Below are 14,226 nucleotides of genomic sequence, written 5' to 3' on the forward strand. Positions count from 1 at the left end.
AAAATTTTCCGTAAAAATTAAAGTTGGTAATTGCATTTAGGTCACCATCCATTTAACCAATATGAAAATTACGTTCATAATGTTAATTTGTCTGCTTTAGCCAGATTTTCGACAGTTTAACTTTGCTGTATGTAAGATGACTGCCTTGGCAATGTGCACAACTTTACCATTATAGATACAAAAGTGTCTGTCATTGCTTTGGAGAGATTGCACTTCTACCTGTTGGTCCGCGGAAGGTATTTTATTTCCCTTCTACCACCCATTGGAAAACCAATGAAGGCATTCCCCTATCCGCCACCTGGGGACGCGCCCTCTAGGGGTTACAGGCTCCCCCGAGGGATGTATTTACATTATTTACACTCTTATATATATTTACATATTTACACTCTTATATATTCTAATCTGAGAAAACTTCCTCATATACACAATTAAAAATGTCCCGTTTGGGAGCCACAACTGACACTGCTTCAAAAGATCTTGTTCTTGATAATGCCACATAGAGCTGGCCATGACTAAAAACAGGCTCAGAGAGCACCAAACATATTTTCTCAAACGTTTGTCCTTCTTGTTGTTATTCTGAATCCTTGCCACGTCACGAACAAAAAATGGTTTAACTAAAAACGCGAAAACTCGCCAAGGCTACTTTGCTTGCACAATACTAAAACTACTATAACCCTAAACAAATTTGGCGAAACCTTTCAGCTGAGAATAAAAGGAATAAAGTAAATTCTTTCTCGGTTATTCATTTTGAACTGAACTGTCGTACTGAAGCAGAGAATAGACGACGCTCAAAGCGCCTACGCGTTCAAAACAACATTGCCGATGAACATGATTGTGGAGCAATGTGTGAAGAATGCGTGCTCTTTATTGGCAGAAAGAGCGTAATACTGCAAATAAATATACTAAATGTTGCCATGACGGAAAGGTGCGGTTACCGGCATTGTGTGACGCACCTGATCTGTTGAAGGAACTGCTGACTGAAAATTCCCCAGCCGCTAAAAATTATCGGCAGCGAATCAGAGAATACAACTCTGGAAATGGCTCGTCTTAAATTGGATTCAAGAACGGTTTCCTGCCTTCTTTGAGCTTTTCTTTGCTGATTAAGGTTAAATGGGCCACAGCCCGACTCAAACTCATCTCAAAAAAAAAAAAAGTTCGTTGAGTATTCTGTGATTCAAGATTTCAAAACAACGTAGAAGTTTGTTTACATGATTTATCGGCGAAGTGTTGCCAACAGAGGTTTAGAAATTCACCCCTTCATTTGCCGGCACGTAAGAGAATTATATATATAGACTAGCAGTTTTAACAGCGTATAATGTAGAGTGAAGAAAAACTGGAGTTTTCAACTTTTCAACGTAGTTTTGCAGAAACACTGCAAAGATCGACTTTTTGCCATTCCTCCCTGTGGTCTTCAACTGCAAAAAAAAAAAAAAAAAATTCTCATGGTATGGTAAATTTTTTTTCCACGTTTCACCAACTGTTCACCGCTTTTTTCAAGTAAAGAAACATGTCTGGGACGGAAATCTTACTTTTGTGGTCATATCTTTCTTTTGGAATTCCATCGGGCGGGTAAAAAGGGTGAATTCGAAGAAACTGAAGAAATAGTACCCTCAAGCGGTCTGCTTTCCGCTTTGATGGTTTTTAATTAGAACGCCGGATTCGGAACCAAATGAAGCGCGAATGCAGAATAAACAAAGGCGGGGAGGACAGAAAAAAATCGGGGAAAAAAGGTTCCATTTGGGCAGGATGTGGGGTTGATTGCTTTCTTTTCCATCAATGCTTCAAGGGAGGTGGGCTTTTAGAATCGGAACGTAGTACAAAGAAAAGAGAAGACATGAAAAGCACGTGTCAGTGTTTTCTGCAACAGTGTGAAATTATTTTTTTTCTGGGAGGGAAATTGCAGTCTTATTTTTTTTCCCCCGCACTTTTGATTGAGTTCGCATTTTTTCTTCTTCTTTTTTTGTCTTGAGATTACTGAGGGGGGGTTAAAAAACTCCCATTACACTAGTGATTACGTTTTTAATTTGCAAAGGAATGTGGGTTACAACTTTTTCTTTTCTCCCCATTTTCATAGATTTAGATATAAGACGGAAAAGAGAAAAAGATATTGAACAAAAAATTTGGGAAAGTGAAAGTTTTAACTGTCGCAGAGACGAAAAATGAGGTATATCTCTGTGAAAATCGATTCATTTTTCTCGACAAAGAATTAATTTTTCAGACATTTGTCACCTACACCAAGGGTCTCCAATCGTTCTTACTCAAGAGCTACATTGGAAGTTTTTGGAAGCGGGATGAGCCAACAGTACTTCAGTTTAGATGATTTAGTTAGCGCTAGAGCCCCCCCCCCTTTTCCACCAATGATCTTTCTAAATTAAGCTTTTAGTTGGGGATTATTAGATTTCTTGGACTTAGTTTTCTTCAAAACTGCTTAAAATGAAATATACTAGCAATATCAAAATGCATTTTTTTTTCAAATGTAAGTAGGGTTGCCAGATTCAAGAACAGTTAATACGGGACAGGCTTTAAGGTATGAAAGGGGGTATGAACATATTTTACAAGTGGTTGAGGGCACTTAACTGGTTATGGTGTATTTTTAATGGGTGATAAATAATAATGTTTTAATAGTTTTCGAAGGATTCCTCTCCAGATGTTTATGGTTGAGGACATTTTTGGAGGAACTCTAACTCACAGAATAAAGCAAGTAATGTAACGAAGTTCGGTATACAGATCGACGTTGATAGCAACAGGTGCTAATTAGTTTAGTCACATTTTTCGTTTTATTTAATTTTTTTACCTTAAAATACTGTCTAGTGTTGTAAAATATTGTAATTAGTTTGAATACGGGACCCAAGCCGTCCCGTATGGAAGTTCCCCGGGACGCGGTAAGACCCCTATAGTGGAGGAGCCGACGCATCCGCCATTTTGGAGCAAACTTGATCCAGTGCTTCGTAGCGATAGCATTGCTGCTGATGTTTACGTTTCTTTAACATGTGTTAAATCGAGTCAAATGGGTGGTTGTTTAGCTGTTAATTGTGTAAACAGCTCTAAAAAAGGATTTCAGCTGTTCAGATTTCCAGCAGATGCAGAAAGAATAAAGAAATGGATAAATAATTGCCCGCGAAGTGACTGGCAGCCTGGAAACGACGCCAACTGTTTCCAAAATTTCGCCAATGTTCACCTTCGCTCTCCGACTCTCTCGTTCCCTGTTGGGCGAATAATTGTCAATAAAGGTAGCTTTCCCTGTCGTACGCTTGCTCCAAAATGGCGGATGCGTCGGCCTCTCCAGTTATAGGGGCTCTAGGACGCGGGACCCTTTTTCAAATTACGGGACTGTCCCTTGAAATCCGGGAGGACGTCTGGCAACCCTGGTTGTAAGTTGCCAGTTGATCGGACAAAATGCCAGAGGGGATGTAGCTCGATCATCGTAGGTTGGAAATCCCTGCTCTTTACTACCTGAAGGTCATTTGAGGTAGTGAGAAGCAAAGGGATGCAAGTGGCAAAATTAAAAATTTGGATGTCACCAGTACACAAATGGTAGGTGAAGCTCTCCTCTGTCTTGGGGCAAGAGATGGTACTAGTAGCCCTGGTAGGTGCTGCTCTACAGCATGATTTAGAAGAAAAAAATCAATGAAAGTCTACTCAGGATCTGATCTTTAAACGCGTTTTACTCGAAACTTAAAATAGTTCCCTTGCATTCCTTTGCTTCTCACTGCCTCATATTGCTTTATTTGGGATTAGTGGTACCCGCACGGCTTTGCCCGTAGTAGAAAAATTTAAAGATCTTCTGGTTCGCTTGTATATTTACAAATAATGTATGGTCAATTTCTCGCCAACTGGCTTGTGCCCATGTTACGGTTCCACATTATGATAATTTCGTAATTTATTCGTCCATCATTTTGTTCTTAAAATTGGAATAGAAAGAGAACCACATCGAATTTTCGAAAAATCGCTTCGAGGTGCACCCCTTCCCCCCCCCCACCCCCACCCCCATGCTACTACTAATTCTGTGCCAAATTTCATGAAAATAGGTCGAACGGTCTAGGCGCTATGCGCGTCACAGAAATGCTGACAGACAGAGAGAGATCCGGACAGAGAGATTTTCAGCTTTATTATTAGTAAAGAAGATATTAATCCGTAGATAAAAGGCAGCCAAGAACAGGAAAAGTAACTTACAATTCAAATTCAATCATACAACAAAAACAACAATTCAAAATCAAAAAGAAATCTATAAAGTAGAGGATTTCACGATTGTGGCAGAGTCAAAGAGAAAATCATTTCAGGGAGTCCATGACAGATCGCGCAGTCCAATAAAGTTTTCCGAGTAATTTTAGGTTTTGATCAGTTGGGTCAAGTTTAGAGCAGGAGAGGAGATGAGCAGCATTCATGTTACCAAAACCGCGTTTGTAAGATGACTTCGTCGTTCCTGAGAATAGAATGACCATAAGGTTTATGTGCCAGAAATATGGTTATGTTGTTACATATGAGGTAGTGAGAAGCAAAGGGATGCAAGTGGCAAAATTAAAAATTTGGAGATGACCAGTACACATGGTAGGTGAACCTCTCCTCTGTCTTGGGGCAAGAGATGGTACTAGTAGCCCTGGTAGGTGCTGCTATATAGCAAGATTTAGAAAAAAAACTGTACGTTGAAAGTTGATGCGCATATTTTACGAATATTAGCATCACACTGCGCATTATTTCACTTTATGCTCCCAGAACCATAAACTTGGCATAAATCTGAAAAGGAATAAGTTATGTGGGTGTCCGACTAATTCATTCAGTTACTTATCCTTAGAAGTGTGGTGCAGTTTACATTTTCCCTAATCTTAAGACACATAAAACAAATGGGTGAAATACATATTTATGTACACGGAGCATGAAAGTGCAGAACTACAAATTTTAAACTAAATAAATCATTGTTTTAGTTTCAGTGGTGGAACCAATCTGTCAAAGAAAATCTCTTGCTAAACATGACACTTGATACCTTTTAAAAATATGAGGCAGTGAGAAGCAAAGGGGTGTAAGTGACAAAATTAAAAATTTGAAGACAACTAGTATAAAAAGTAGGTGAACCTCTCCTCTGTCTTGGGGCAAGAGATGGTACCAGTAGCCCTGGTAGGTGCTGCTCTACAGCATGATTTAGGAAAAAAAAAGTCAATGAAAGCCTACCTAGGATCTGATCTTTTGAGCGTTTTTCTCGAAATTTAAAATAGTCCCTTGCATCTTTTTGCTTCTCACTGCTTCTTTTGTAGTTTTTCCTTCAATGAAGACATGCAGTACAGGGGTGCCCACAAGGGGGGATTATGGCGCAAGTTGCGCCATCAAAATGGGGGGGGGGGATTTTTAAAATTGGTTTTTATTTATGTATTTATTGATTTATTTTTAATTTAAATTAATATTTATTTTATTTTATTATGTTTATTTTTTATTTCATTTATTTAGTTTGTGTATGTGTGTCATTGGCGTAGCACAGAAATTTTCTAATAAAATAATAATAATAATTAAAAATATTTAAATACATAAATAAATAAAAAATATTTAATAGAAAAAATATATAAAAAATATATTAAAAATGAAAAAAAATAAAAATTATTTTGAAAAATAAATAAATAAAATAAAAAAGAGCTAAAAACAAAAGGGGGGAGAGAGTTGAAGAAAATTTGTGGGGGGGGGGGGAATTTGCGCCATTGAACTTGCGGGGAGATGGGCACCCCTGATGCAGTATATGAAGAATTATATGTGCACAGCGCTGATATCGTTCACATTTCACGCTTTTAATACTATCTGGTATTTTGAGTAAATGGCAGTGACGCCGCGAAGGGGTGTAAAGACACTACCAAAGGCATTAGTTTCAACATTATTGACAATTCTAAATATTGTGGTTTATGCACATGTAAAAACTGTCTTGATCAAAATATCCCACCAGATGGTTAATTCTAGCTGCGCTAGTGGTACATAGTATTTTTAGTTCCTTTTACAAAAAAGGAAGTACTGTATTCGCGAAAAAAATTTCACTCAAAAATCGACCTTAATTTCCATTTTACTCACCCCCGAATGAATGTTGAGTTTTTTTTTTCGACACAACCACACGTGGATATATGCCTAGGAACGTAAAGACACCCGAAATATCCATTTTGAAGACCCCCGAGTTAATTACAACGAATTTTCTCGTGACGTCCGTATGTACGTATGTATGTGCGTATGGGTGTATGTATCACGCATAACTCAAAAACGGTATGACCTAGAAAGTTGAAATTTGACACGTAGACTCCTAGTGAGGTCTAGTTGTGCACCTTCTCTTTTGGTTGCATTTGGATGTTTCTAAGGGGGTCTTTCGCCCCTTTTTCTTTGGGGGGGGGGATCATTGTTAATTTCGATGTAAACTCAAGTGGTGTTATAATTTGTCGGACACTTGGAGATATATCGCCAGTCTTTTGGTCGCCAACTTGACGATTTTTTTTTTAAATTTGGTTTCGTTTTGGCCATTGTTGGTGATATTTCGAGAGTAAACAATTGAGTCACATTAAAATTGCCAATTATATGAAAATGACATTAAATTGAAGTAAAAGGAAGTCATGTGATTCACACATCAGCTAGTTAAATAACATGTTTCGGTATTTTAAAACTCTGTTGATTACTTGGTGTTTTAAAAAAAGAACTGTTTAGACGTTTTTCACAATGTGTTAACTGTATAATACTTTTTGAAAAGTTGCTGTGCTCACTGTTCATCCTTTCAAATCCTTCCCTTCACGTTAAAATTTATGTAGCCTTCATAATTTTCCAATTTCTTGAACGAAACCTTCAATTACTCGAAACTAAAACATATAAAGTTACCATAATTTACATTAGCTAAATCTGTCATCATAATTAGGAGTGGGGGAAGAGGAGAGTTAGGTCGGCAACTTTGATCGCATTTAGTGAGTAATCATTTGGTCATGTTTTAATTTATAGAGCTTTACATAATTTTCGAAGAGTTCATTTGTGTTTAAAGAAATTATTCGAAGAACTTGACATCAGTGGCGCAGTGAAGGGGGGGGGGATGAAAGCACCCCCTAGAGCCATTGGTTTTAGCGTAATTGCAAATTCTAATACAGTAGTTTATGCATATGAAATTGCTGTTTTGATCAAAAACCCCCTTCAAGAAGACATTTTTGATCAAAAAATCCCCTCTAAAAGGTATTTTTGATTTAAAAAAAAAAAAAAAAAACCCTCCAGAAGTTATTTTTCATCAAAAAAAAAAAAAAAAACCCCTCCATAAGGTATTTCTGGCTGCGCTAGTGCTTAACATAAAATGTACGAAGAATTGTTTTGAAAATCACAAGCTCTTCAGTAACGTGATAATTACCGTTTAGAATCGGAATGAACAATCTGATTGTAATTCTGCCGTAGAAAAGTAAAGAGTAGTATCTGCAGAAATGTGTTTTTGATATATTTGAAGAAACGCTTTTTGGGTTCCTACTAACGATAGGGAAATGTTGGAATTAGACATTGTTTTTGAGTTTTTTTTTTTGAGCAATCACGATTGCTTATTGCTTTTATTTGACTGTTTTGATGTCCTATGATTTATTTTCCCACCAGCATCCTCTGCAGCACCACCGTCGACCGGCCGCCTCACGATGCTGCTCCTCTAGCGAAAACCGTCTCCAGTTTGCGTCCATATTCTGCACTTACACGCAAACATACACGCACCTACACATACACACACTCAAACACATACACACACACACACGCATACATACATACAGACACCTACACATACACGCCTACACACAACTCATGCCTGCACACAGACACAAACACATATGCCTACGCACACATACACCATACACATTGCCCCCCCCCACACACTAACACTCATACACACAACTACCCACACACTCATACCTGCACGCAGACACAAACACACATGCCTACACACATACACATACCCCCTACACACAAACACATACACGCACGTACACACGCACACAAACACATACACACACTCAAACACATATACACACCTATACATACAGACACCTACACATACACACAACTACCCACACACTCATACCTGCACGCAGACACAAACACATATGCCTACACACATACACATACCCCTACACACAAATACACATACCCCCCACACACACATAAGCACACACGCCTACATACACACACACACTCGTGATTGCGAAAAACATAACTTGAATTCAAGATGTCAAAATTAAAATTAATTTTTACTTTTTTTTTGTTTTTCTAGCGGAAACCAAGAAAGCAAGCTTGTACAATAAAGCTTAAGTATAATACACGAGAAAAATGCAAATAAGTGAAAAAATTGCATATAGTGCTCTTTACCTTCCTACGACAAAACTAATAACAGAAAGTGATGCTTGATAATAACATTATTCATGTTAGAAATAAATAAATACCTTTGTGCGGAAAAGTGCATGGTGATCAACAACGTTTTTGACTCCAGTAAAAGCTACTGGACGTCTTTTCCTCCAAAAGCTCACTATTTGCATTGCAAAAGAGGTTCCCTGAAGCCTCGAAACAAGTGTGTGTAATAATCTGCTAATTTTGTGGGTCAAAACGTTGTTGAACACCATTTATTATTCATGTTGCTCTATTCAAATCTATAATTACAGCAGGGAGTTTCTTTATTCATTTATTTATTATTTATTTATTTATTTATTTATTTTGAGAAATGACGAATTGCTTATTTAATCGCACCTGACCGTTTCTGATGTTCCTATGATTTTTCAGATTACCATGGCTACGAGAGTAAGTCTAGCTCGTTGTTTTTAATTTTTATTTAGGGAAAATAATTTTCATCGTCATGATTAAAAATCGTCTGCGTTCATTCAAGGCTTAACTCAATCAAATTTTACATTTAATAAAAATAATTTTTTTTTTCTGAGGAAAATTAGGTTTTTTCAGTAAAAACATCTGCATAGCTGAACTTAGCAGCAAAACTTTACCAAAATACAAAATTTCCAGATTAAATTCCCATCGTTTAAGAGTGATAAGATATAAAAATATCATAATGGTATACGCTGCAAATGTAATCTTTACGAAAAGAATAAGAATGAAAATTGGCCATAATATCTATATCTTTGTTACCGCATCCTAAATACCAAATCCTAGTCATAATTTGACAAGTGTGAATTTCTTCTCAATTTCCATTCCATCCCATTTGTGGAAGCGAGAAACCCAACGAGTAGGGTTCTATCGCAATTCGTGATTGCGAAAACCATAATTTGAATTCAAGACGTCAAGATAGAAATGAGCGCTAAGGGTCAAGATGCTGGATTTTTTTTTTTTTTTTTCAATTCGACATTTTTTTTTAAATTTGAGAGTAGGAACATTGGTTTTTACAAGGGGAAAGAAATTCACAATCATACACTTCAACAATAAGTTTATTCAAGTACTCTCAAACAAAAATTTACAATGCAAACAAACTAGACTAAATGACAAAACTTACACTTTACACGACTTTCTACAAAGTATCAAATTGAAAATAAATATTTTTTACACATACGGTTTTTCTTCGACTTAGGAACTCGTATTTCGCCTCTTCAACGAGATTTTTAACACAATTTACACGTTTAAAACTACTATGAACAATAAAATATTTTTTACGATTTTTTGCATGTTTATACAAGTAAAGTTCACTCATATCACACAAAAATATAAAAATATTGCTTAAATTTGACTAATTTATGAACAGCATAGAAGCTTGTGCATAAAATTAGAGGTACTTTTAGATTTTCACGGCCTTCTCGGTAAATCGTCGAATTAATTAAAAAAAGGGTAGACGAACTAACACTTTAACTTTTGACTTCTTTTTTCCACATTTGACGAACCACTTCGGTACAAGGCTTCGGTAGAGTTCTAATTTGGCGATAATCCTGGCGTCGTTTAGATGGCGGGGGCCGTGTAAATCAAGCAGTGCCGAGGCTTCTTATTAATAGATTTTGTCATCAGTGAGATCTTTATTGTTGACTTAAACAATTGCTGTGGACTTCGTAGGAACTGACTTGTGATAAGGAGCATTTTCTGATGACCCAACCAGAGTGATTCCTGACTGCTTAATTCCTGAATATATTCATTTTCACGCTGATTTACAACCAGAACACAGTTATGGAAAGATTGTTATGAAGCACAACCATTTCGTCAGCATGATTTAGGCCATCATTTTCCTTTTTAGAAAAATACAAAAATCCAGTTTTTCAGTGCAAAATTTACCGAAATTAAACTTGGCTGTCATTTGAAAAGAGTTAATTCGGTTGCTTCAGCAAACTCTTGAGCATCGCTGAAAAGACGTTCAAGCATTTAACACTTAAGTACTTGACACTTGCACTTGGCATCACGAAATCATTTGCTGGTGTTTTAATATCTGCGATCTTTAATTTTGACGAATTATTCCAAAGGAGTTATTCACCAGTGGCCCAATGGGTTCCGGAGCAACCACCAATGGGTTCATTCTCATTAGTAAGGTCTCACGATTTCAACAGATAGTAGGTCTCATTAACCGATGTTTGCACTTAGAAAAACCCACCTTTACTTATAGGCGTTATATATATAGTAAAACCTCGATGCAGTACCTAAGAGAACCCAATACAATCATTGATCTCGATATACCGATGTATCGCAGAGATATATCGTTATATCGAGAGGTGATATACTTTTGATTTAAAAAATTATGTGGCTTTTTTGTGTATGACACAATTTTCAGGAAAAAAAAAGAAGAAACACACCACACAACAGGCGGAAACTGGACACCAAGAAGAAAACATTGAACATCCTTGATTGGATGTTTGAAATGTAATTGCTATTATAAGAGTATTTGGAAATAAGAATTATACTTGGAGAACAATTCAAGTGTTCCATTACAATATTTCAAATTACCAAATAATTTGCACGGCAATCACAGGAGATGGTTGGCGGATTTATAAGTTTGGGGGCCCCTCTGCCTATCACAACACTAAGTAAAATATTTACCCGGTGCATTTTTGAATTTCCTTCAAGGCTCCTATGCTCGTGGGGCCCCTTGAAATAGCGACATGGAAAATCCGCCATTGTATGTTGTGCACAAATTCATGGCTGCCTCAAAATGTTATTGTAGATAGCTTTTTCGTTGTATCGGATCGATCTGGAGCGAGGTTTTACTGTATACATCACATGCATGTGATCTTAGAACATTAAGTGCATCGGGAAGCTCAGAAACTAATATTCTTTTGTTCAGTTCCGGAATGAAATTGTAGAAAACATTTCTACAAAATCGGTCTTGTTCCGAAGACGATTGCACCATCTTCGAAATGATCACATAAAAGTGTCATTGTGAATATGAAAGCTCTACATTTATGGATTGACTGGATTGCAGCGTTGCAATCAAGAAGGTCCAGTTTTTCTAGAAACAATGACTAATTCGATTCTTTGGAGTCTCTTGGCAATTGCCAGCACTGCCAACACAGCAATAGATGAATTTGTCTTTTTCAAAAGCACTAATTGTTCGCTTCCGCCATCTTGAAGTTAGACTGATTCATTTTCTGAACGGTGCCTGTGGATTCCCGTAGCAGAAGAGAATGCAGAAACAGAAGTAGGATCTTATCGACTGTATAGCTTGAGGACCTGTTGACGATATTTTCCTTATGTTTTGTTGATCCTGTAAGAAAATAAGAAATGCGTTTTAGTGAAATTTTTATTTTAAATTTTTGATTTTGAACTAGAAAATTATGGTCAGAAAGCAAATTGATTACACATAACAATGAACCTATATTTAAAAAACTGATATCTTGAGTATAAATTTGAGGGCGGAGGGGGGGGGGGGGAGTGTTCAAATTCGGAGAGTCGCGGAGGGCCATAAAAATCTGTTTGTGCTAGTTAAATCGGTAAATTTAAAAGTTCTATGGTAGATCGTTGAACTGTACAGACAGCAGGATAAAATCGCCTGATGACCAGGCTCTTTATTTGGGGGATTGACGCAATAGTCAACTCCCCCTCTCCCTGAATCTTAGAAACATAATATAATTGCAAATTTTTAAATGGATTTTTTCATATAAAATGTACTGAATATACACCCTTTGAATGTCATTTCAAAGATTCTACATGAAAACCGTTGAAATGAGGTGGTCGACTGGTGATACATGTCTCAATAATTAAGTCAGTTATCGAAGGTATGAGTAAGGGGCAACGATGTCCTACCGAAGATTTCACCCAGAATCCATTGCCGTATCTCCAGATGTACTTATTTGCTACATCAAACTTCCAGTCATTGATTTTTTTTTTTTTTTTTTTTTGGTTCCAAAAAAAAAAAATAATAATAATAATAATTAAAAATAATTTGAATTTTGACATCTGGGAATTCAAATTATGTTTTTCGCGATCAGGAGGGTGTGTGTGTATTTAGGCGTGTGTGTTTGTGTCTGTGTGCAGGCATGAGTGCGTGGGTATGTGTCTGTGTGTGTGTATGCATGCGTGTGTGTGTAGGATATGGACGCAACCTGGAGAGTTTTCGCTAGAGCAGCAGCATCCGTTGGGCCCGGTCGACGGTGGTGGTGCAGAGGAAGACGGGGGGAAGGGGGATAAAATCATAGGAATTCAAAACAGTCAAATGAGAACAAAAAAAAAGGTAACTGCAGCTCCTGAATTAAGCAGTTTTTGATTTAGCTACAAAATCAGTCATGTTTTTAAGGTTAAAGAAATAAACAACTTACTCGTTGGAGACTTTCGGTCCTTTTGTTCAATGTCATCATTTTCCTTCTGGTACCAATAGGGGTCGTTAGGAACCGGCCTGTAGAAGGGGTCATTGGAAGAGACAGGACCTACAGTCGGATACCGATTCCCGTGTGATACGGGACAATCCTAAATCAGGACAGGATGCTGAAACAGAAAAAGTTGAATATTAACAGAAATAATTAACAATCTTTGGTTAATGGAAAAAATTAAGTTAACTTTTTTCTGATGTATTTATTTATATATTTGTTTCTATGGGTTTTGTTGGTATATTCTATAATAATTAAAATTTTGTTAATTAATTTCTGCAATAAAAGAGATGTACAGTTTTGTAGCAGATTGAATAAAATGAAAAATAATGCAGAATAGAAGGATTAAGTGAAGAAATCATTGACGAATAAATGATGCATCAATTGACGAAGTATGCCTATTTTGCAATAGTAATAATAATACTACTAATAATAATAGTTATCGTTATTTATTACTATTACTATTATTCTTAAGGAAATGAAATAAAGGGCAGGACAAGAGTTTTCAAAAGTCCTGTTTCACAGTTTTCCTTAAAAATGCAATGCTGCAGGGAAACCCATATTTTTTAACTTATTCCATTTATATTCAATAGTTTAGGCATGGAAAGAGTCAAAAAAAAAAAAAGCAATTTCTTGTAGTGCTGTTCCATAATTAAAATCTTAGACAAAGATACCAGTTCGTCCCCCGGAAAAACCTGCTTTTTCCGATTACAAAACATTTCATATGATTATGATAATATTTGTCGGAAAAATCTTCATTGCCAAGTTTCTGTCCAAGTCCCCACACGAGAGCACGTCCACGAATTAATAATCCAACAGAGATAAATTGGTCAACTTCCCACGCATGTGCAGCGTCATTCGAAAAAGCAGCGTGGGATTGAATCCAGCCTTGACATTATCATCTTAACTGCTTCTCGCTTTAACGGTATGTTTCGGGGGGTTCTGCTCTTCAGAAGTTAGAATGTAGCTGTCTTCGCAATTCATGATCGCGGGGGGGGGGGGGGGTCTGTGGCGTTAGGATAACGACGCCCTTCGGCGCTTGCATAGACACGTGGGGCGTTATTACGAAACCTGCTGTCCTAATATAATGTAAAATGAATAAATGTTGCATGTAGTTTGCAAAACATGTTTTTTTTTTCTTAATTTTTATTATTTGGTCCAAGTATAGAAAGAGTTTTGAAATGAACACAATGTTACTTCCGTCAAAAGTAACACAAATCGGACCTAAACTTGGGGTCCTTCAAGGAGGGGGGAGGGATGAATGAAAAAAAATAACTCTTAACCAATTCAAGTAAATTAGCTATTTTTGGGAGCGAGGGAATCCCCGTCAGTAGCTTTTTGAAAATGATTTTTTTTCTTTTAGCTTTCGAAAACATTTTTCTTCCAAATCGAAATGAGCTTCTCTCTTTGGCATTCACATCTGTAAGCTCATTTCTTTTACATTGAAAAAGGCGTTCCTTGCAACGCCGAAACACCTGTCTGC

The 14,226-nt window shown here is 36.9% G+C and overlaps 1 protein-coding gene across 1 annotated transcript in view; it reads right to left on the minus strand.

Moving 5' to 3' along the window:
* Positions 1–11,483: 11,483 nt before the first annotated feature.
* Positions 11,484–14,226, minus strand: part of LOC129226272 (uncharacterized) — a 34,840-nt gene continuing 32,097 nt past the window's right edge. The window contains 3 exon segments of the mRNA XM_054860873.1: positions 11,484–11,644; positions 12,696–12,834; positions 12,836–12,861. Coding sequence (XP_054716848.1) covers positions 11,484–11,644; positions 12,696–12,834; positions 12,836–12,861 — 326 coding nt within the window.

The sequence above is a fragment of the Uloborus diversus genome, chromosome 7 (assembly GCF_026930045.1).
Source record: "Uloborus diversus isolate 005 chromosome 7, Udiv.v.3.1, whole genome shotgun sequence".
Lineage (NCBI taxonomy): Eukaryota > Metazoa > Arthropoda > Arachnida > Araneae > Uloboridae > Uloborus > Uloborus diversus.